This window comes from Manacus candei, unplaced genomic scaffold, assembly GCF_025592945.1.
Source record: "Manacus candei isolate 608988 ecotype Guabito, Panama unplaced genomic scaffold, ASM2559294v1 h1tg000023l, whole genome shotgun sequence".
Lineage (NCBI taxonomy): Eukaryota > Metazoa > Chordata > Aves > Passeriformes > Pipridae > Manacus > Manacus candei.
In genome coordinates this window covers 3363065-3388396 of record NW_026138071.1, presented here as the reverse complement: position 1 = coordinate 3388396, position 25332 = coordinate 3363065, and the positions used below count along the sequence as shown (strand labels likewise).

The window sequence follows — 25332 nt, the reverse complement described above, 5'->3', positions numbered from 1 at the left end:
GGCTAAAGGCCTGTACTTTTCCTGACACATGGAAACTCACTCACATGTCTAAGCATCCCTCCAGACAGAGTTTTGCAAGTCACAGCAAGGGCAGATCAACATATTTCAGTGTAAATTACTATACTGGACGAAGAACTGCAGTCCTCACCCTTCTGTTCCTTCTAAGACAAAGGGAAGCGACCTCCCATGGAGAGGGCAGGCAGACAAGAGCAGCAGCTTTTAAGCTTCCCCAGCATGAATCAGCTTGTCCAGGTAACAACTTAATACTTTTCTCCAATACTTCTATGCTCCCAGAACATACTGTTTAAATTGTCATCTCCTCTGCTCTAAGTTTTTATGGTGCAAAACATCTACATTCCCAAAATCCAGGAGTCCACGTTGACTCAATAAAAGATTTTGGACCAATATAATCCAGGGTAGCATCTGTTGCTTCAGCAAAACAAGTGGTAGCAACAGACCACCGCCCAAAAGATCAAGCCACTACTCTGCTGGTGAGCAGTCAGGTGAGCAATTTGAGGGATATTCAGCACCGAAACACAGTCACCACCTCTGCTTGTCCTGCATCCTCACAAGGAATAAGACGGGAACAGGAGATGCAGTACTTCTCTCAGCAGCACAAGCACTGCACTACAGTCAGAGGAATTATTGATCACAAGTGCACACCTGAAAAATAGACACAATCTGAAACACCTGACCTGAAATTCAGTCTATCTTTTGTGATATATGCAACCTCAATGAGATTTTATTTCTAATGCTGCCATTTAATATTACTTTCATTGACCCCACAAATGTAGTTTGGAGAAGACCTAGTTATGAAAGCAAATTAATATTATAAGAAAAGACACTAAGATTACACAGATAACATGAGGTCTGGAATACTGAAGTCAATCACCAACCATGTATTATCATGTTCAAACCCTGTTTCCTTGGAGCAATCTACTGTAACCTTTCCATCTTGTTTTTGCTTTCAAAGTGAGTCATATTCTACAAATGCACACTCAGTGTTGAAATCCTTTAATATTTTGCAAGTGATTTAATTAGCCTGCCACATTACCTTGGAGACAGTCCACCATGGGAACAGTTGGTAGGTGAAGTTAAGGGGCTGGTTCTGCTGCTGGAGTGCCGGGAAGGAGTCCGACCGAGGGTATTGCTGGGGGAACCCTGACACAGAAGCAGGAAGACAAGGATTAGCAATATGTTGCAATGCACAGGCAGGAATACAACAACAGGTCCAAACACTGCCTTTGTTTGCCCTAGACAAGCTTCGTGCAGTGTTTATTTTGCTTCTTGACCTAAAAAACTGCAGCCATGGTTCACGTAGTCATTAATATGTTCCTGAAGGTACTACTCTGAGAATAAAGAAAGTATATGTACGTTTCTCTACAATCCACAGTACCTGAAATTTTAACTACACAACATGTACAGCCTGAAAATATTGCCAGAGAAATGGTTTGTCAATTCAGCAGGCTATCCAGCTTCTCAGAAACGATTTGCCAGGCTCCAAAATATGCAGACCATTATCCTGGCAATTTAACATTTTAATTACGCAGCTATTTTCCACATTGTCTAAAGCATTCTGATTATGCTTGTTACGAGCATAAGTAAGCAGTCTAACTTATCATTTTTCCACTGGCCTGCACAACCATTTATACCACAGCAAAATGAGTAGAAATTGCTCTCAATTCTGACACTCTTCACACAAAAAGTACTAGAGAATCCAGACCATCTGCCTGGAAGCCTAACGCTGCAGTTCTAGCTTACACAGAGCTCTACTTGTCCCTGTCGAAGTGCAAAGATAGGGAGGGAGTGCTCGGGGCGGGGGGGGGGGGAAGAAATTTCTTACTTAAATTCTCTACTAACATATTCCTTCAGGGAAATAAAAATATGTAAGAGCTAAATAGTAAAGCAAAACATAAGATACTAGGCATAGACTGAGATGACCTTGTAGGTCACACTGAAGGTCCTGCAAGTTTCTTCACAGACAATACATCTGTTATTAAACTGATTTCAATAACAGTCAAAAGCTCAGAAAATCTGTGGTGTCATGATCTGTTTTAGTCAAAAGTCATTACTGGTAGGATTTTCAAAAGCACCACCAACTTGAAAGGACAAACCCTACCAATTTTTATGCACTTCTCAGTCATTTTTTAATCTCTTCTGGTTATGACTACATTAAACTTTAAAATAACTGAGTTTCTTATTTTAATGGCCCCTATAAAAGTACCATCAAATAAAAGCCTCTGTTGCCATATTGCTTCAAGACAACAGTTACAGATAATTCAAACTACTGAACATCTGTAACAGTTTATCAATGAGCTGCTCCCTTTGGGGTTCTGCTGTTTGCAAGGACAAGGGCTTCTCACCACACTGGTGTTACTGGAGTTCTTGAGGTGGTTGTGCAGGAGCTTGGTAGCACCATCCTGGAATGTTTTTGGCAAGGCACCAAGTAACATGGTAAACTCAGGAGTGTTCAATTCAAAGAGAGAAATCAGGACTATTTGTGCTGCCTGAAAGGAAGAAGAAAGAAGAGACCATCAGTTTTTTTTCTTTGAAAAGAACATGCATTCTGTTAGTAATGAACCTCACAGAAACAGGATGTGTGTTTCATTCAAGAACAAGACTTCCATAGCAGACAAATTTTTGAAATGTTCTCTGTGATGTATCATAAGGAAGTACTAACAGCTACAGTCAATTTTTTAGTTCTTAGAGTTTACAATATATTTTTGCATTTATTTCATTAATTTCTTAGATATTAAGTGTACAGCTATTCACAGCTAATGAGAAACTCTTACCTGTCCAGTACATATTTCAATTGAACAAGTTACTGCAAAAAAATACTGAAAACAAATAAAACCAGAAACTCAGATAAGTATGAAGGATCTAGGACTGCAATTTGTCATTTCCATGCTTTTTATTTTAAGTGTGAATGGGACTACTTCTCTTTCCAACCAAAATCTCCTCTTCCTAAGGATCTGACAAGTTTGTTTCATCAGACCATCCACCTCTCCTTGCAAGTCTCACCATTGAGGCTGTTTCAGCAACAGAAGACTCCATCTGAAGTGGAAGATCTACTAGGATGGCAAGAACCACCATTCTCTTGACCACGGACAGGCTAAACCTCACCAGATTTCCTAAATTTAATAAGCGAAACCAGGGTACCACTGAAACAATTGAGAATTTTACCATTAATTTTACTGGACAGGGTTTGCTTTATCTGCCTCACAGAACCACTGCCAGAACAGGATCTCCACTAATCCATTAGCAAACATACAGCTCTGCATATCCTGAACTAAGACAATGGAATCAAATGGGAACGGAAGCGGAATAAATCACAGTGTGCATTTCTGCAAGAGTAATTAACATCACATGTTCCTAACTAGACTTCCCCAGCAGCATCCAACCTGGGTGAATTGCACCAATTCTGGTTTTTTCCCCTCCATGCCTTTACTTAGAAAGTATACAAAAATACAAGCATTGATTAAAAGAACAATAATAATGAAGCAATGATGAAGGACCTCTGATAGTGGCTTGGGCTCACAAAGTAAGCAGCAAAAACTACAAACACTCTTATTTTGGAACAGCATACACACAGGCTTAGGAAGAGCCAACACCTGTGTTTGGCCCTTTCAGGAACTTTCTAAAACCTCCTAAAAATGAAAAAGAACTTTGAAGAGGGTATAAATGTAATTCCCTGTTGTGGGGATAAATGTGCATTCATTGTTCTCATCAATTTAAAGGAGTTTTTAATAAGTAATGTGTTTGTACAGTTGCAATAATTAAGTGTATCTGCAGTTCTCTGTGGAGCAGAATCTTTAACAGATAATGAACTTGGGTACACAAGAACCCTGTCATAGTGGAGGGGAATCAAAGTATCTCACTGTTTCAGTGTGCAAACTGCAATTCAGGCTATACTGCTCCTTCTGCTATCAGCAGCAACTAACACAGCTTTGTATATAAAAACATTTTCCATCCATGAGGTTTGGTAAGTATCATCCTTTTCATATGGCCAACAAAGAAATCGAGGCACAGAACACTCAACGGGCTTCCAAGGACTGCAGCAAAGACTTCAGATTTCATTCCAGATGGATCATGATGCCTCCTGACAAAACTCTCACCGACTTCAACAGAAACACAATATGATATTATTCACTCCATACTAAAAATCTAAGGATGAAAGAAGTGGGGAGATAATTTTCCCCATGACTTTCTTAACTCCATATCCTCCATATCCATATCCTCCTCTGACCCGAAGTTTTGGGCAACTCTGCCAGGAAGCCTGCCTGGTATCCAACAAGGATGTGTATTTTTGTCCATTTTGATCCAAGAACTTTTAAGTTTTCACCAGCATAGTATTTTCTGTAATAAAAATATTACTGCAAACAAAAGATCTCAGAACAACAAACAGCATGTTGAACTGAATGCAAAGTGACAAGTCATGCCAAAGTACATTCCTGCTTGTGAATGGCATGCGTGTATCCTTGGTTAGGAGTGGGCATGCAGATCCTCTGTGTCAGAACAAGCAGATCTCACATACACTGAGACAAAAAATAAAGTAAATAATATAAAGAAATAAATAAAAACCACGAACACCTCCCCCACCCCAACCAAAATCCACACAAAGTGATCAACAAGGTTCCCAGATTGAGAGATTCCTCAGACTAGAATATCTAGAGAGATCAACTGATAAGTCAGGGGCTGCCCAAGGTGGGAAAGGATTTCAGATACCTTTGTCCCACATATCTCCCACTGATGGGTTAGAAATGAAGTCCATCCTTGGAGACTTCCTAAGTAAACAGAGCAAACAGGTGCAAGAGCACAGTCACGCTATGATGGGACATTCTGGAGGTACCTTTCTTGTGTGCCAGAGATGTTCAAGATGCATCTCACAGATCTGAGCACAACCTTCACCAAAGCTCCACCAGGGAGTTTATGATTCTGTGGCTTCACTTTGAAGCACAGTCACCTAACTGGGACAATTTAACCCTAACACACAAACAATAATAGCACAGACATTATCCTACAGGAGTAGCTGAGAAAAGTTTCAGGTCCCACCAGTCACTTCAATTTTGTTCCACTTTTGTGTTTTGGCTTTAATAAAAACAGAACTGTGTCCACCCTCCCTCTTGGCACAAAATACAGCTTGTCTTTAGGAGTGTCTGCCAGTATTCTGTGTACGCAGTGTGCTTCAGCAGCTTTGCTGTCGCCTGCAAATAGTCACTGGGCTTTAAATGAAGTGCTGAACAGTAGCTCCCAATACTCACAATCTTCTGTGGCCTCAAAGAGAGCAGACTTATAGTCTATGCTTTTTGACATAAAGCCAAGTACTTCTACGTCCTGGGAGTGGTGCTCCAGTAAAGGTCTGAAAGGCATCACTGGAGTTACATGGGTAAACCCTGTCTATGTTCTTTCTAAATAGTCCTCACCTATCCAACTGCACTTCCAGGTTTATTTCAGGCAAAAGCCATTATTTGAAAGTGCAGGCATAAATTCCTACTTAATATTTAACGGAAAAAGGTCTTGGTCCCTGCTACCATAAGATCAACACTGTTACTACTGGCCTCAAAAGCTGGAAGGTACATCCTAGCTTGAAATCACATTTATAACATGTTTCAAGTTTCACTCCTGCAATACTTCCCAATTCTAATACAGTTAATTTTATTTCAGTAATGAAGAGCATCAGGAGCAGCATTTCTGCATCTGTTTTAATAGTCAGATCTGGCACACTTGATAATCCTTTAAGTTTCACTTATCTAGCATACATTTATCTAGTCAAAGGACATATTTTACAGATAATGTTTCTAACAGTTTTAAATCTCTGGATTTTCAGCTTGTGAGATATTTTCATAATCTCTGAATCACTGGTTATCTTCTGAAAATCTTTTTTTATTAGAATACTGACAGAGTAGATATATTTAACAAGCAATAAAAAACTTATTTCTGTACACTATACAAACATTCTCCATGCAACATTCATGCTTGATGATACGTAGTCTGAAGAAAGAGTAATATCTGAATTTTCCCTTGCCTTTGTGTCCCTGTACCATTAGTAGGGAACATTAATCCATCTCCTTTCAGTGACATATAACGTAGACCCTATAGATTATCTAATCTTAATGAAGCCGTTCTCTGCTGGCTTGAGCTGGAGAAACTCCAGTGACTTCAGAGCCTGACTATGCTAGAGAGGGGGTCTGGCTCTGTGTCAGGCTCTTGAATCATTTGCAAAGGACTGCTTATGTAACTTCATTATTTTCCTTATCACAATGCAGTGAGGGATAGAGTTCCACAAGCCGGTAGCAGCTCCCAGAGTTTCACACTTAGGCCAGTGCAATTCATGCTGTCCAACAGTGTCGGCTGTTAAAGGGACACAAATGTTTTAACAACATTTTTTTTTTAGTTTCACCTAGACAGTGGATGATAGCCAGATTTGTCAAAATATGTAACCCTTGCAACTTGGTTGAATTATAATAAAGTCTTTTTGAAATGGTTTGGGTTTATTAAGCAAAAAGTTCCAGGTTAACTGGAAAAATCCACTGATTTTAGGTAAGAAATGTGGTCAGTGACCTAAGGTTAATACAAGTGCCTTATGATTGCTGCTGCTGGTCCAGTGAACCAAGCAGAATAAGCAGTTGCTTCAGCTATATGAAGACAATTTCCAGGTTACTTAAACATCTGTTGCCAATGGGCTCCCAACACTGGCAGCTCCATAAAAGGAGAGGACTTCATACCCTGACCCTTTATGAGGGACCACAACAAAAGAGTTAACAGGGAAGCACACCAAAGCCAAAAATTACTTCAGACAGACACACTTTTTTCAGGCTTCCAGTCCAGGTCTCTTTACACAGCTAGACAGTTGAGTTGAGACTCCAAACACAATTAGTGTGATTAGTGCACAAGGTTTTCAGTCTACCTGTTTACATTTCTCTTCCAAGTTTCCTTCACCAGGCCCTGAGGAGGCTGTAGTTGTCCTAGCTGGCAAATCCTCACCCACCCAACTATGCATTGTCTGGGTTTGACAAACAGGAAAGTTGATATTATTTCAAGAAAATATAGATTTCAACTCAATCATCTAAACAGTACATGTTATCTTTTTGCAGAAGAGTTTTAGTCAGTTTCTTGCTTAATTTCAAGTAACAAAAAGCATTATTTTATATCATCAGAAAAGCATTCCTTTCAGCAGAGGGCAGCACTGGCTCAAAATTAAATTCAGTCACAATTCTCAGGCTTACAGATCACCCCTTAGTTCTCCTATAAGGCTTTGCTTTGGCAACCTCCTGGTGGCCTCTATAACCACCTGAAAACCTCCACGGAGGTGCAGAGCCAGGCAGTGCTGAACTGAGATGGTACTTTTATCTGGCCAGCCAGGAGTAGGGGAATAGGTGCATCTCCCAGCACCTACCCTCGCAGACATCTCTAAGTTCAGAGAAAGAAACAGTCAAAAAGCTATAAACTCCTGTCTCCAGTCTGGGCATCAGTCTGATGGACCAACACTGCCTACAAATGCCTTTTATCACGTGATCTGCCTGGGGAAGATCCTCATTAGCATCACTTTTGATGAACACAATCATATTCTGTATGCATCACACACTTCACCATCCAGGCTAAGGCAAATGTGGTTTTTAATAACTTAAGGCACACTGGAACAGAGAAGCTCTCTCATGTCACTCTGAATTACACTAAACTGCAGATCAAATATAGATCCACTGAGATCAGAGGCAGCTCTTACACATTAGGCAGCTCGTATTAGCACACATGGGCTTCAATTCTCCAATGAGTGCAGCTGATGTTAAGCGAGTTATTCACATCGACTGAGAGTTTGCAGTTAATAACACTAAGCAAGTGTTATTTCAATGTACTTTCCAGCAGACAATTAAGTGTTAGCTGGCACTAAGCTAACAAACTATCTACCAAACCAAACCTCCTGCTTGTTCCTTTTTCAGGTCTAGAATCAGCTGGCTATGGACATCCATATTACTGATATGAAAATATGAAGCACAATGGCTTCAGCAGTTTATACATAATCCAAGCATGTCAGCATGAGTACAAGTTTTTAAACACAGTTTTCCCAAGAGACTTGTATGAGAATATGCTGTTCACATCCACATGCTGAAAAGAATTTGTTTAACAGATTTAAATACAGAACTCATGTACAGATTAAATCGATATTGCCATTGTGTTTTACACAGCACACACTTTATATATCACGAAAGGCTTTTACCAGCCAGAGATGGTTGCATTACAAGTGTAAAAGGCATCTCAGAAAAATGACAGCAAAAACGAGGCAGCATCGAATCATCACATATTTGGGTTACTGTTCCATAATGGATTACAACTCCTTCTGTGTGTTGTTCTTTTGTGACCTGGGCACAGGAAAAACCATGGCAAAAACGTTCATTGTTTCCTAAAAACCAGATGTCACCGTAGAAATCAAGTTGCTGAAGGCTACCCTGAGTAACTTTATTCGTTACAAAATGACATCTGTTGCAGAAACAGGTTTCAGGATTAGAAACAAAGGTTACATTTCATTAACAACCAAGAAACTTTTATTATTAACCTGGCATGATAGAAGTCTGAACTGTGAAGTGAAAGTTCCCACATATAAGCAAAGAAAGAAGAAAAGTTACCGAAATCAAATGGTTTATAATGAAAACATGCACTTTAATCTGCACGGATTTTTGAAATGATAGAGGAAGCGTGGAAGACTTACCTGTCACAGTCCAAACAGCTCTACAATGCATCATGTAAACATCACCTCTAGACTTGATTTTCAAAATAGATACATCGCCTATATTTATGTAGGGGTGTGTGTGTTTGCACTAGCTCTTCTAGCAAACAGAATATGTGCTTATATTGCAAACTGCTTTCAACTCAAATGATACTAGAAGGCTGTATAAACTGACGAGAACAATTTCAAAGAAATTTACCCCAGCACTATGTTTCCAACAAGCATGTGATGATTTTCTGATCACTAACACTGGGTAAAAGCCATTTTCCTTATACTGCGTACACTAAAAACATTTGGGCTCTCATAGCTCTGTAGCATCAAATTCAAAACAAACAGAAAAGGAGGGATACTATTTTGGAAACACAACTAGGACATAGAGATCCTTTTTGTTCTAATAGCATTAAGTCAAGTAAACACTAAAGTCCACCAGGTGCCATTTTTGATGTATTACACTCTTCTTCCTAGCACTGACTATGTTTAAATGCCTAAAAGGAGTTCCTCTGGGCATTTAGACTGAGTTTGATTTCTTTAGGAATATCCTTTGGCTAAAAGGCTGACCTCAGCAGTATGGACATAGTCCTATTTAAGACTCCATAAGCCTGAAATGAAATCCTAATGTCTGCTCTCTGGTAACTTGGCTCACCATGAGATGCACAAATCTGGTGCAGGAATATTGCAAGAGTGCCAGAGAAACCTCTGACCCAGAAAGACAAGGGTCTGTGGCTGGGGAATACTAAAACAATTTGCCATTCAAAAACATTTCTGCAAACATCCTCTTTGCCACTGCTACTGTAACAGGCCATGACCAACAGCGTTTATTGCTCAACACCAGTAAAGATAAACAATACCATTTCAGCTCCCTAAGAGGCTTTGGGAGTACTTTTACAGTGAAGCTTCTGTCCCAGAGTTGCTGAAATCAGCCTGATGCTAGATGGAAAATTAAAACTTCAAAACATTTTAGAGGTCTCACGGCATCATGTTGCAAAGGAGCCTGATTTCATTTTCTTAGAGGCATTTGCTATCCTGTCTATCACTGGTCCTGCTACGGATATCACAGCAATATTTTATCCAAAGTTGCTCTCAGCTTTATTGATAGATAGGATTTCCTTATCAAACTGACAACACCAATATTTCTCAGAAAATGACCTTGAGGATTAATAGCTAAAGTAGTAAATACATCTCCATTGCCTGCTTCAGCTTATGAAGAATTTGTGACCTGAAGCTTTCTCTCTGAAAACTTCCTCATGTTCTGGTGTAATTCAGAAACAGTTTCTCAATCAGTTTTTGGGAAAAAACCTGATCCCAAACTCATTTTCTTTGGATACCCCTAGACTTCACCAGTGGTGCCAGTCCAAGGAGGGCCCTTCCCCGAGGTAGTCTGAGAGGGACATAATCTTCATGCAAATCACAGTAACACAAGCACTCTCCTGGGCTTTTGAATCTTTGCAATGGTTCCAGCTTCTTACCAAGTCCCATCCAACTGTCTCTGTTCAAGGGCAGCTTGCAGTGACAAGTGGGACAGTTGAAAGAAAAAGTTTTCCCAGTTACATAAGTAGAAGGCAGAACGTGATGTCCATGTGACACAAGGCTGCCCATAACATATAAAAATGCCTTCAGGCTTGTAAAATAAAACCACTGTAGAAATGTTTCATCAACAAAGAAGTCAGTCAGGATACCTGGCACAAAGGTAAAAATTTCTTCTGCCCTGAGATTAGTAGTCCAAATACCAATCAGGCAATACAGATCTACAGATCTTGGTATTTATCATTAAGACCAAAGCCTGGCTGATTAACAAGATGGTAGGCATTGTCAATGGCCCTTCACTTCAGAAGCCCTCATTCTCCTTCAGTCTGTATAAGCTCCTCCTAAACACTAAGATCCTGTATGCCCTCACAATTGATTCCACACCCTCAAAGTCTGGGCGCTCATGTTTAATGAAAGTTTCCATTCAGCCGAGCCTTGGACAGGAGGCTTCTGCAGGCTTTGGCCAGAGCCAAATCAGAAGCCTTATTCTAAATTCCATTCTCAAACTGATAGCTCTTTTCCAGGGTCAAAGTATTTTCTCACACAGAACCCATGCCTGTCATCTAAATTCAATAAGCACTTTACCTACGTAACGATTGCACAATAACTTTCTTGTCAGTGTGATAACATGGTGAAGTTACTGATTTTATGTCCTCAGATCAGTCATCACACTGTTGGCAGTGCCATTGTGTTACTTTTCTGTGTGGTAATTAACTGGCTTTTGTAAAATTATTTCACCAAATCTTCAGCAATTTCCAGAAAAATGCAGAAATAACACCCTGCTACAAAGAGGAATAAACCAAGGCAGAAGAAAGTCAAGTGCATCACACAAGGTTAGATGCTACCACAATCAAAATCAGAGCTCAGTTATCTGAAATCCTGATCTGTGCCCTGCCCACTGATCAATTCTGCTTGGGGAAAAAGCAGCAAGCTGGCTGTATGTGTGGGAATTACCAACAGGTGCTCTCCTTGCACTGGAGCCACTTCCCATCCAAGTCACCATGCAGTGCTGCAGGACCTGCTCCTACCCTATGGCTTTTGTTCAGCATGGGGGACAAACGTCTCCAACTTTTTTCCAGCACTGCTTGCAGGAAGCAAATCATAACTTGAATGCAAGGTAAACGCCCACAAGTACTAACAATCTTTAAAACAAGTCAAATATTTACCCATAACACACTGTGGATCACCTTATTTTAAAGCTAAAGCTTGACAATTATTTTAACTGTACACAGTTCACGGCTACTATCAGCAGCTTAAATGGTTTCTGCCCTGAGAGGGAATCATGGCATTTTGTCAATGACACTCTTTGGTATCAACTGGATGTTCCTCAAAGTACATCATGTTTTTCTTGTGTTAACAGAGCTTATGTTTAACTACAGATGTCATTCCATATGGGAACATAAACTGGTTTGTGCACAACAGCATTTCCTTTGACTTTTCCTGATTTTCCTAGCTACAAAACATGATCTGTAGTTCAAGCCAAGTGTCAGACTGGTTAAGTGTGTTCATTAAGTGTGTTCAAGTAGTTGTCCCAAAAATGCACAAAGTTATTAGTAAAGCTGTATCATTCGGTTTGAAAAAATTTTTTTACTAAAATGACATTTTTGGCTCTGTGTTTCCTCCAGTGCCTCAGTGCTAGGAGACTGGGTACCTCCATGACCACCACACATAGACAGATTATTACCACAGTAATAGACAGATGATCTCTAATAAAAGGATAATCTCAGTATTGACTGAAAATATAATCCATTTCTTGAACAGACACCTTGATTGCCACCATAGCATCAGATCTGCACAACTAATTGCCATGTGCACACAGTAGCCACATACTTTGCCCACTGACAGAGATCACCAGTATGAGTGAAACTTGTTTTACCTGCCTCTGTTCAAAGGTAAAATCCAGACATAACAGCATGGTTGTCACACACACAAATGCTACTTGCTTTAAGATAGCATTCAGTAACTCAAACTTGCGTAAGAAGGACATGTGGAACCATATTTCTTGGGGGAAAGAGCCCCTGCCTCCACAAGTAGCTGAGCACTGTCCCACCAAGTCAGTCACAGTCGTACAGGTGGACTGGACAACACACTAGCCAGGAGTCCTCAGTACCAAAAATAATGTGCACTCCTGTCAGGTTGCAGGAGCTAAGCTGATTGCACTGGTAGTCTCAAGTCTGGATCCTATTCAAAAACTACCTTATTTTACACTTTTTACAGGCCTCTTGTGGTACTTCAATCCTTCAATCATCTCAAGATGAAACTGGTTCTTCTCCCTCTTCCCAATAACCTCAAATACCCTCTCCATTTTTAAGTCATCACAGTGTTTACAATTCATGGTCTGCTCTACATTTAGAAAACCTCAGATCTTGAAGGCTACCACAACACCCTCCACAAGGGCAGAATCTTCTGATGCTTAAATGAATCATCTTTATTCATTTCAAAAAAAAGGTACTTCTTTTTTTTCCCAAGTTATAGTTCCAAAAAAAAAAAAAGGGCAATGTTTTAATTGTATTCTTCATAACATTTCACCTGCCAGGGTTGGCCCCTGATAATCCAGTTCATTACAGCATAATGAATTTATTAGTCTGTTAACTACAGTCCTGACAGACATAATGGCCAATGATTGCTTATAAATCCCTTGCTGCACTGTTTCTTCTAAAGCCTGTGGTTTGTACTCTGTTCTCAATAAAAGTATAATACAGCAACGGTATGATGAAATAAAGATCACCTGAGACTTCGTTTTTAGCAGCCTAAGTTAGCTTAACTGTGTAATAATTTATTTGAAAGCTACAGGCATCAAAGGCAAATCCAAGTCACATGAAGGTCTAATAAAAAGAATTTAGATTCAGTAATCTCTTGTCAACCCCAAGGCTCCTGCCCAAGCACTGCTCAGGTGGAGTTTGCTGGAAGTTTTGCCAGAGCTCTGCAAGTCATTCAGACAGAATGACGAACACCACGCTGTGAACAACCGCTCCCCACATCCCAGAGGGAACAGCCAACTCTTTCAGCTGCAGCAGATACTCCTCGCTCCACTTTGCATGCAGCAATGATGACCCCTAACGGTGGAATATTTCTCCTGACATTGCTGAGCAATATGCAGAGATTTTGCTTTTCGATGTCTACTTTTACTTAAAGTAATTCCAGCTCTCCCTCACAGATCACCAGCAGAGGAAACTGCTTAAGGTTTACCTGAACTCTAACAGAGAAGCAGCTGCTTTCACTGCTCAATTCTTTCTGGCTTTGGACATGCAAATGCATATTCCAGATCTAAGTCCAGGATTTAAAGTCCTCTTTTTTTTTCCTGAGGCAGACTGCCTAACAGAAGCAAATTTCAGTTACACTGCTGTGAATAACCCCTGCACAAAGTCTTCAGAATAGAGGACAAGATATTTTTCTCTAGAACAGTCAGCTCTATGAGAGCAAGCAAACAGCACACACCCTAACAGCTTCTCTGAAGCCCTGTTTCAGCTATCCCATAATGCTGCAGTGGCAGCACATTTGATACCCAGTGATCTTTTCACTGGAATCAAATAAAAATAATTTAATTATTTCCAAAGTTATAAAATCATATGTTATTCTAATATTAAGTTGGCATTTTATGTGCATATAGTGTCAAATTGTCATACAATTTTTACCTTCTGGAATTATTAAAGTTTGGTGGTTTGTTTTTTTTGTTTTTTTTTTTTTAATTCAAGTACATCTCAAAGTCTTCCACTCCTACTGGGAATAGAAGGTAATTTTAAATTGTGTAACAGATGCCAGGTACACAAAACCAAATCTCGCTTTTCTCCTGGGAGAGATGAGCATCCCTATTTTCCCCATTTTAGCTTGCCTGACACTTGCATCTGAGCAAGATAAAGAACAAGGTAACTATTACCGAAGCCTGACCTAATTGTGTCAGTTTTTTCCAGGTAGAGATAAACACACAGCTCTTAAAAGAGAAGAGTTGAGAGCCTCTGGCAGCTTACTGATTTGTTTACTTTCTTTTAACAATATTATAACACTGAGGCTGTGCTACATTTCAGTCTACAAAGCACAGCACCTTCACTAAACAAAAAAAACCCTAGAGATATTTCCAGACTGCTTAAGAAAAAGCACATTTTCAAACTATCATCTCTTTTTGCGTGGTAATAGTAGTTAAAATCACACAGAGATTAGGTACCTACTAGGAAAAAAAAAATATATGAAGGCATGCTTCAAAACTGTGTCTATAATGAGTTGACAATTACATTTGGACAGTATGCAGAGGTATGTAGAATCAGGGTTTTTTTCAGTTAGAGTTTAATCATTGATTTTTGCATTACCTTAATGACAGGTTTGTTTAGGTTTTTTTTCCTTTTTAAAGACCAAAAATTACTGCATCATTTTGGCTTACCTTTCTCACATCTGAGCTCTTTGGTTCTGTTGTCCAAGTTATAATTCTAGATACAGCAAGCCTTGTCTCACTGGAGTTTCCAAAGTCTGTTGGATCCATCTGTCTTGCCAAGGACTCAATATACTTCAGGATAGCAACTTTCACCTGAGAAATGAAAAGGGGATTTGTTAAACTCAGGGGTTGGCAAAGATGGATTTATCCCATAGTAAATAGATACCACTACAGATTGATAAGACTCATGTCACACATGGCAAGGGAAGAGGGGGAAGTAGTCCTGTGACATATCTACAACATTCCAAAAACCAAGAGCAACTTTCTATCACGGATAAATTCCACTCCAGTAAGAGTCTGGAATGGAATATCAGAACTGGCTTGAAATGGTACATTTGCAAAAGCAGATCAGAACTCCACCACGCTGTTTCCACCAGCAGTTATTGGTCCAGATGCCAAACCATAGCTTTTGGTCTCAAACCAAAAATGCCTGATGCTGGAGTCTGAAAAGATCCAACATTTGGGTGATTGAAGAAAGAACACCTGAATCATTTGGCATCTAATATATTCCTGTCTCTGGAAGATAAATGTATACGACTTCCAGAATTTACGGTGTTCCTATTTCTGAAACAGCAACCTCCTGAAAAAACGGTCTGCACAACAGTATCCCTCAGAGGTGATTCAATGATAGAAAGCTCTGAGGGTTTTTTTCTCCAAACCTTATACCTGCTACACCTGATTGGTGCAGTAAGTACTTGTTAAGGTGTGTCTGGGATCCCAGCTTCCCAGATGTTCAGAGTCTGGTCCCTTCTGTCCTGCATAGACAGGTTTTCTTCCCACCAAGATCAGGATGAAGAGGAATTCCATGTCTAAATTTTAAAATGTTCCCAGGTGCTTAAAGCCCAACTCTTAGTGACTTGTGATGAGTTATAGGGCCCTATTTTAAAGATATTCACATTTATTAATATGGAGAATGAGAGACTTAATCAAAGTTGCCAATATAATTCCTATATCATGGATGTACTTACAATTAATTACCTTCTCAGGAGTTCTATGCCTTATGGTATGCCTGACATGGCAAGGTAAGACAAGCATGTTGATGCTTTAGTGAAACAGCTTTTGATACTGACCTTCAGATTTGGTGTTTGGGTCTGATCTACAATAAACCTCATCAAAATGTTAAACTGCTGATCAAACGGAAAAGAATCCCTGTCCAAAGAAAACAAAGGCAAAAATGTAATGCAAAATAAATGCTTAGGACAAAATTAACTCAATACATTAAAGTTTACACACTAGATTTCAACATTTACTCTTTTCTTCTTCTTAACTTGACCATCAACCAGAGAAACTCCAAATCTAAGGATCAGCTGATTATTGACAGAATACTGGAGAAAAGTTCTAAATCAGTATCTTTATACATTGTTATTCTACCTACTCTCTGTACACTTCTCCAGCTTTTGGCACACCATTCCTTCTTCATTTCAGACTCTGCTTTGTTCCCTTATCTCAAGAAGCAGTCTAGTTTATCTTGTCCTCGGAGTTCACACCTGGCTTTGATTTCTCTCCTCTTTTTTCCTACTCTATCCTATTTTCTCCTAGATTATTACTACTTTTTTTTTTTAAATTATCCTATTTTCCAGAATGAGCTGAACCTTATTGTAACACTGTCCTGTGCTGGACATCCTCAAAAAGGACATAGAGCACAGAACTGTGTGAACATCACAGTAGCATTCAAGGTCTGATCCTGACATGACTGTTATTTGCTGTTTGAACAACATTAAAGATGCTCCAAACTTTGTGGTAAAGTCCCTTTCATATTATGAATACTGTAAATTTTTGTACCTGTCAGTCAAAAAAATTGATATCTAAGCACACACACACCCCAAAACTCCAAAATTATTCAGTTACATATTTTAAAATTTATGCTTTAAAGTTATTTATCTAAAAGAGAGACAGGCCTTTTCAATTCAATGCTTGAAATACTGTGATGTAACTTTGTTCTCCTCTATTCTGGTATTCATAAAGACTGAGCCCTCAAAATTATACAGCACTGTTGGATTTCTAAAATGTTCCTGCCTTCTTGTAATCCTGAAAAAAACCTCCATAACATTTGTCATCTGAGTACTCTACCTGGTAACATCCAGAGCTTTTTGAACTTTCGCCTGCACGGACCCCAACAAATCTGCTCCCATTTTCTTTAGCAACTGGGTCAGGAGAACAAAAAGCCAGTCCTGCAAGTCATCTTTATGAATGATGATGAAATCAACCAGGGTTTCCAGAAACATGCTGAAGACCTATAAACAAAACAAGTGTCACAAAAAGAAATACAGTGCTTTAAATAAAAATAATCAAAGGGAAGGGGTTTACAATCTGAGTCTCAGAATTACTTTGTTATTAACACTTTCATGAATGAATGATTTTAGTAACTACACTGCTCTGAAAAAAAAAAAATCAAACAAGACATCTAAAATATGTTGTATTAAAATACCACATGAAACGAATGAAGGAAGGGGGTAGAAAACACTTACTCTCTGTTGTGAATTCCACGGCAAAGCAGGCCATGCAACAAAACAAACCACTCGTTAGCACACATAGTGATCAAGGTTCAGATGCAGTTTGTCAACAGATAAAAGACACGTTCATTGAAAGTTTACATTTTCTTAAAACACAATCTTTTCTCAGCGGAGTTACTTAAAACATTATATACCTTGGATCAGATCCAGTCTCCTCAGTCATGAAACTAACGTATGTTTATATACATTTATATGAACAAAGTTTACATGTGTTTAACACCACAACTAATTTGTTTGTAGCAATAATTCTATAAAAGCAGTGCAGATAACAGATCACTGCTGCCACAAAGACATACTTGAGTCCAGAGGGCAATAAGCTCTCACCTTACTCAGAAATCGGAAATATTTTGCAAACAAATAGTTACACCTTCACTCTTTGCACAACACATACCAAACCCCTGAGAACCAAAACTTTAAGACCTTACAGGTAGGAACTACACACTGGGCAAGACCTGTGGGACAGCTGGTCCACACTATAATTAAGGCCAAAAATGCACATTTTGAGCAAGACCTGTGACAGGCAACACTGCCTGCCCAGGTCATTTCCACGTGACCATCGTTTATTAAAACTGGTTTACCAAGTGGTCTTGAAGTACAAATATTTGTATAAACTTATTCTTTCTCAAACTGTATTTAACCCAACAGCAGATGTTTTTACCCAGACATTACTGGCTGCCCTAAACAGCAAATCTCCTAAGGAAGGGGTATGAAACTCCCTTTTCTCTTCTCTCTGCTCCTACTTACCTGTCAACAGAAGACCACTGGGTCTGAACATCCCTATGGACCCAACCACCTCATCCTCTAGCCCACTTTTTTTCAAGAAATGTCTGTAAATTCATGCCACACCCTTTAACTTCAAAGGGCAGTGTTATAAAGAAGGCAAAGTGCTACATGAAAGACTTTAATTGTGAGATTCAGAATAGTACCTTGGGGAGACCCCAAACTGCTCTCAAGTGTACCCAACACACTAACCCCAGTGACTGTGATGCTCATGACCCTTCATGGACCACCAGGAGACTCCCTAGAGAAGTGCAGATAAAACTGAACTTCTCACTCCAGGAGGTGACCTCTGAAAGGCATTAGGCTGCTCCTTAGGAAGGACGGAGTGACCGGTTCCTAGCAACATAAGAGAGACTGAGACACATCCCTTCCTTGTAAAAAGATGAAAATCAAGGAGATTTATAAATGCCAGTTTCCCCCAGCAGATGGCAGGGGTAAAAATACAAAACACTCATCTTGGAACAGTGTCAAATGTGCACACATAGTAACGTAAGAGCGCGAGCCAAGTCTTTGTGATCTTACCTTGCTGTGAGGGTCAGCAAACATGCGAGTAAATATTTCACACAGCCTTTTTAACTCGACTCGGCTAAAATACATAAATGAAACATGATATTAATGTTAAAGCCTTAGTTGCAGGGGAAAAAAAAAGCTAGTAAATATTAACAGCTGAAAGATTTAAATGTTACTTCAATAATGCTTCTGAAAACTCTGTGTGTCTAGGCAAAGCCTCAACTGCCACTCCAGTTTAATTGCTGGCATCACCAGTTTTACATTAAGAAATCTAATAAATATTTATTTTTAAAAAATTTTAAGTCAGACATTTGGATTTTCTGATGCTTTTATTTTCTTCTGTATTCTGGATTTCAGAAGATAACTTGAAATGTGCACATTTCGGGGGCACTTAGTTTCTGCCTGAGTCAAGGTCACTGAATCACTGAATCGTGCGTCTTTTTCAGCTTAAGAATAGGTTTCTCAAGTCTCCTTTGTGTCAGGGGTTTCAAATTTCCAAGTAAACTGAGAACTTTCACGTTGTTTGGCTATATACTAATCAAATATTTTGGTCTAAATTCTCAGTTGCTTCACTAATATCAGTCTAGAATCATACATTATCAACACATCAAAACAGACTCCATAGTCTGACAGTAAGCACATTTAGGAGACAAATACATAGAAATGGAAGACAGATCAACAAATTATCAGAAGATAATTAAATCAAGGCACAGTCTAAGTTCCTGTTAGTAAGACATTAGTAGGTGCTCAGTAGTGCTCTTTTTATGAAAGGGGAAAAAATGCTGCATGAAATACTGAATTTGAGTCACCACACACAGAATTCTTTGGTGCCAAAGCTCTTACTTGCAATGTATCGAAAATAAAATCTTAGCTTTCCTTCAAGGCAAACTGGCAAAGAGTACAGAATCTTTGGTTGTTTATGGTGCAAACAAAAACAGAGTAAGGTAGTTAAGTTACATTTCCTGCATACTATGGATGCAATTAGGTATTTTTCACAATTACTATGAAACCGGAGCAACTAGTGAAACGCATGCTGATTGCTCAGAGAAGAGTTACTGAAGGTTTTGGCTACAGGTAATATCTTTCCAGACTGACATTGTTAATTTTACAGTCCACCAACTTCTCTCTTTCTAAAAACAAGCCTTGAACAGGCCAGAAGATGCTAGTAGTCTACACCTGTTTTATGTTAGATTATTCATAAGTAACACAGGACAGTTTTTTCAAATAAATCTATGAATGAAAGACTGATCGAATTTTAAAAGGGCACAAACCCAATGGTTTTAAGAGTCTGAGAGAGAGGAAAAAGTCTCTGTAACAACATCACAGTAAGCTGTCAGGCTGCACAGTCTCAAAATGACTACAACACTCTCCTGACTTCATGTAGATTGCAGCTCTCTGAATGAACCCCTATTTATTACTCTAATGAATTTTCCTTCTGGACAAAGGTTATATAAAGTCATCAAGTATAAGTGTGTCTGTTTCTAAAAGCTCACGGACCCAAGGTAACAATGCAAGCACTAAACTGCAACAGACAGTGGAAGAATATTTCCTTCAGGGACTCACTGGCCTTGTTTTGTTTAGAAGACTTTATGGGGAGCCCTTAGAAAAGTAGGCCACATGAAGCTGTATGAAACAAAGAGAGTAGGTAAGTGCCGTTCCACTTTGCATGCACATCTCTGGATATGCAAATCCCAGTTAATCTTTCAGTTCAGAATACTAAAGAAAACCTAGCCACATCACTGCCTTTTATTAACTTGCTATACCACAACAGAAGATATAAGGTTTAATTAGAAGACAGACTTGCCCCTTGGACTAATGACCTTGATGATGTTCTGCAAGATGCCGTGGGAACAAATGGGATGATAAAATCTAATCATTAGAACAGGCACCAGATCAACTCTGAACCAAGAAGAAAGCAGATCAAAAGAAAACCAAAATGAAATATAGAGAACTAAACCCAGCATCAAATTAAAAAATAACTGTACAGAGCTGTAGTTTCTGGGACAGGTTTAAAAATTATTCAGGATCAAAGCTAAGACGACTTGCTAGCTTGAGGGACTAGTGACAGCAGCACAGTTCAAACACGGCAACCAGCAGAGTCGAAATCAATACTTTAATTCCACCGGCATTTCTTGTAAAAGCTACTGATCTGAATAAATAGCCCATCACCAAAACTTGTCAGCACTTCTTTGCAACTACCCCCAACAGCACTCCAAACCTTGGTTATAATCCTCACAAACCTTGGTTATAATCCTCACACACTTTCATGGCAAAATCAAAGTCTCACCCAACTTTCTCATACAAGTATATGAGGTGCCACAGTTTTTCCAAACAGTTTATTAAAGAGAAAGAAAAAAGACAGCACACGTGTGGGTAGTATTAAGAGACTCAGAAACAGACCACATCAAAAAGCATCTCTGATCTAGTGACTAACCACTCATTCTAAAAACCTGTAGCACTTCCCATTTAAGGACTGTATCATATTGTGAAGTGCTAGAATATTTTTATGATGGCAAGAAAACAACTTTTCAAGGTCTGCTCTCAGTACATTTCATTCAGACTGTTAATATGAACAATCAAATATTTTCAGCCAGTGTGAAGCCCTTTTAAAATGGAAACACTTGCACAAATCCAAATAAGTAGGCTATAAATCCTGCAACAACCACTTAGAAACTTGGTCGTAATTTAACATACTACTCATAACAGGAAAATAAAATTGTCACAGCTATTTGTGAATGTTATCTTCAAAGGAGCCAAGAGATAAACAGCTTGTTTCAAATACTTTCACCATAAACTAAGGACGAAAAGGCTATGGCCTGAGAATCAGTTGTCTAGTTAACATGACCTGTGGTCTACAGGGAGTTTCCACATAACTACTGGATAATCAGAAGACTTCTTCTCAAGTGTGACTTGTCAAAGCTGTTTGAAGGGTTTTTTGTGGTTTGTAACAATGAAAAAAGGTCTGTCTCTCCTACCATAAGCAAAGTTTCAGAGTTGGTACACCTACTTCCTTGCCCTAAGAATCTTCACTCTACATTATACACTTAAATTTACAGGACACAAGTTTCTGATAGAAGTTTTTTCAAGAGTTATAAACAAGATCTATAATTACAGCCTCCAGAAAGAGTCAAAGTATATCCAACGTCAGCACTGTCTGATCTCAGCTCTGAAACACACACACACCCTGACTCATTTTAGGGTAAGTGCAATGTTTGCTTTGCCAACGAAATTGCTGTGGAAAAAAATATTGAAGGTTCAAACAGAATAAGGTAAAAATGGTACCACCCTTTGAGTATGTTTACAATACCATCATTGTGGGAAACCTCACTGTGCTGCTCCAAGCACCTACCACTGGAGGTCTTCATGAGACAGAGGAAGGCGAAGAGAAGACAGCATGCTTACCTGAGCCCTTCCTACATTACTGCCACAATTTAACACAAATTAGGGTTATACTGATGACATAGCAGAAATTTTTCCAAAGGTTAACAGAATCCCACATTGTGAAGACAAAGCCTTCACAGTCATAAAAGATACTACCTGTCTCCATACAGCAGATACATATTACTGACTTCTCACTATAGCCATGCCTACTCATGAACTACTGACACCACAAAACCATGAAGGTCACCTCAGTGTCCGCTGGCTTTTCAGTAAATTCTGAAGACCTATGAGCCCTTCCTTCCTTTCAGACCAGTTGGAGCTGGCACAGTGGTTCAGGACCTCAGCCACATCTTCCGTCTGTCGCAGGTAGTGTGGAATGCCCCCATTCCTGGAGCCATAGGAGCGCTCCGAGCAAGCGCTTGATGCGTCGCTGTTGGCATCGTCATCAGAGTACATCCCATAGGGTTCATATCTTCTTCTCACTGGCTTTTTCTGGAAAAGGGGAAACTCAGACTTACCAGGTTATATATAGTTACATTAATGCCAAAAGAAAAACATTCTATTTGTAGTCACTAAAAGGAAGATTAATGCTACTGTTATAGTGACATACGTGTTTTAAAGACGTCACCATGCACTGCCTGCTTACCTCTCACAGTAGAGTAAGATAGATCCCACTGATTTCAATGAGACTATTCGAGTGACTAAAGGGAGTAGGGCCTGCCTTCCCCCGCAGGAAAGCAAGATATTTATGCCCAGTCGAATTAGTTACTGGTAATGAAATTAAATGTTGTTTTATTGGCAATAATGGTCAGTTCCATTGTTACAGATGCTATGATGACATAACCTCTACTTAAAAAAAAAAAAAAAAAAAAGAAGATAAGGAAGAAAGAGCTGAAAAAATCTGTGCTGGCATGCACAGTCACTTTGATATTGATAATGAAGTGACTCTAGAAATGCACTGGATACAGGAGATGGCAATTCCTCTGTTAGTTTGGGCTAGGTTCCAGAGGCTGGTAAGGGAATTGAGTACTCAAATCCCACTCATTTCCATAGCACAGCGTTAGAGGACCTAATTCCCTTACGTACATTTTTGACAACCATGACACTTCCAGAAGGAGTATTAGAATAATTATGGCAGCAAAATAAACTGTCAAATGAACCTTAACAGAATAGGGTTGATAGGACAATATATCAAAAACAGATCATCTATATTCTGAAGTGTTTGCTACAGAACTCCTTCCAGTGTCCAGTCCTGCAGTTCTTAGACTTGTGAAGCCAGCAGAGTTTTGCTTCCACTAGGACTGAAGGATTGAAGCATAGAAATTAACTCAAGTGCAGTATCATGGGCATTAGCAACAGGGTGGGGAGAGTTGGAAAGTAGAAATAAAAAGTCAAGAAAGCACTAGTACCTTGCTCCTGGAGTCTCCTAACAGCTGTAGGCAGGAAAATATTGAAGGGTGGGAAAAAGCATAGAGAATTATGTCAGAAGCTTATGTAGGGTTTGTTTATGCAACAAAAACGTATAGCAAATGTGTCTTAGCAAATTAAAAAAAAAAACACAGTTTACGCAAAATAAAAGTGGGTATAATAACGCCTGAATATCTCCTAACTGTTGCACTACTCGTATTGCCTACAGTTTCCATAGGGAGCTTGGAAGTGAGATTATCTCTTTTTTAGGAACAGATCTATATACAGCACCTCTTTGCTTACTTTTCAGAAACTCTGCACCGAAAGATACCAGAGTTTCTGGTGATGATTTCTTTCCCCAGATATTATTAGTAGCATTTCGTTTTAGGGTCTTACAAAGAAATTCTGATGTGAGGAAGCCACTATCTACAGTACAGCACATTTTATCAACTTCACTTGCCAAGTTCTCTTTCAACCCACAGTTCTTACGCCACACTTTTTTGAAGATTAGCTTCTTTTAAGACCCCCTGGCTGGCATGCCTGGCTTAAAGGCCTCACTTAACAGCGAAGTTTCCATCACCCTTTGAGGTCTTCTGACAGATCTGAGCACTGATTCCCAGTACAGCCACTGTAGGGTTTAGGCCAAGTCCAGCTCAAACAGAAGCAGTGGATCCAATGGGATTTGTACAGAGGGAGTAGAGGTCACAAAATGACCCACTGTGTTTTGTTTAAATGGAGAATTTGGCTCAAGCCATCTTTGGAGAAGTTCTTTTCATTTTCTACTACGTCTAAAAGAAAACTCCTCTGAAAACAAGGCTACTGGGTAAAAGTTGGCATCACATTATTCTCTCAAAAGGAGCCTGCACAGGGCTTGTAAATTGCCTGTTGTGAGAAGGCAACCAAGAAAAAGAGCAAATTGGGTTGGTGGGAAAGAAGGGGACAGCAACATTGCATTGCATCCCCTAAAGTCATACAAATTCAGATTGATCAGCAGTCAGCAGCACCACCTGGTTTCCAACTAGACTTAAGTATTTCCCTTTTAAAGTGTTCAACCCTTCAAGATTTTAACATTGCAGTACAATGTTATTTAATTTATGAAATATTTAAAAGGGAACTCTGTAAGTCTAACTGAAGATTAAGTCACACCCAAAAAAATCTCAGTGCTCAGCAGTCAACTGAAACACTGTGACTCTTCTCCCTCACAAAACCTGTATTCAGCAGCTGCTCACATGCAAGGATAAAGCCTGATTTCGTTTACACAGGCAAACCATTGCCTGTAATTATACTCTGAACTGCTCTGGTGGCAAATTTGAGGTGCTGAGAGCAGAAATGTCTCACATGTTGTTTGTTGTATTTGGTAATGGGAATGTTCACTAATGATTCAGCCCACTAAATGCAACAGTGCCATCCATTATATACTATCTTACCTTTCTAGTATTCGGAAATACTTCTTTGTTTTTAAAGGTAAATTTTGTAAAAAGGGTCATTTTTCTAAGAGTACTCTAACAGGTGACATGAGCTGGGTGATAATCAGATGGCTAACATGTTAGCCATCCTTAGGGAAAGTGAACTAGGAAATGGAGAAAGGCCATCCACCACAAACACTGGGGATGGTTCATCCTCCTTAAAGACAATGTGAGATAGATTCTGAGATATCTGTCTCAATATACACCAGGATATCTTTCCCTCAGTTCAGATCTGGAGCTTGAGAAGACCCACTGGTACCCAGCTAACGCTATACAGTAATTTCTCCTGCTTCTACACATCCTCTCTCACCCAAATACTTGAGGTAAATCCAAAAGCTTAATACCTGCCTTCTGAAGAGCAGAAGGCACTTTCTGGGTTCTAGTCAAGAGCTACCACAGTTGAGTAAGATTATACAGGACAATGAAATTTTTAAGAATGACAATAAATTTACTGGAAAAAGCAGTGAATGTTTGAAAGTACTAGCAGCAAATTAGACAAATACAACTTAACTGCATGAGATGCTACCAATTCCATACAAGCCAGGTTATGAGCTAACTGAGTATCTATCCAGGTGCAAATAAACAGAGGGCAGGAACTTGTGA

At 39.3% G+C, this 25332-nt stretch overlaps 1 protein-coding gene across 16 annotated transcripts in view; it reads right to left on the bottom strand.

The window, feature by feature from the left end:
- The window catches only part of CLASP1 (cytoplasmic linker associated protein 1), a 174077-nt gene that overhangs the window by 29953 nt on the left and 118792 nt on the right, over positions 1-25332 (bottom strand). For 10 of the 16 annotated variants that reach the window (XM_051786989.1, XM_051786990.1, XM_051786996.1 and 7 more), the window contains 8 exons: positions 23266-23289; positions 22104-22348; positions 18488-18551; positions 16743-16906; positions 15743-15821; positions 14622-14765; positions 2364-2507; positions 1055-1161 (listed from right to left, as the gene is read on the bottom strand). In XM_051786989.1, the coding sequence (XP_051642949.1) occupies positions 1055-1161; positions 2364-2507; positions 14622-14765; positions 15743-15821; positions 16743-16906; positions 18488-18551; positions 22104-22348; positions 23266-23289 (971 nt within the window). The remainder of the gene's footprint in view (positions 1-1054; positions 1162-2363; positions 2508-14621; positions 14766-15742; positions 15822-16742; positions 16907-18487; positions 18552-22103; positions 22349-23265; positions 23290-25332) is intronic. The other 6 variants (XM_051787003.1, XM_051786993.1, XM_051786998.1 and 3 more) reach the window with 1 other exon arrangement.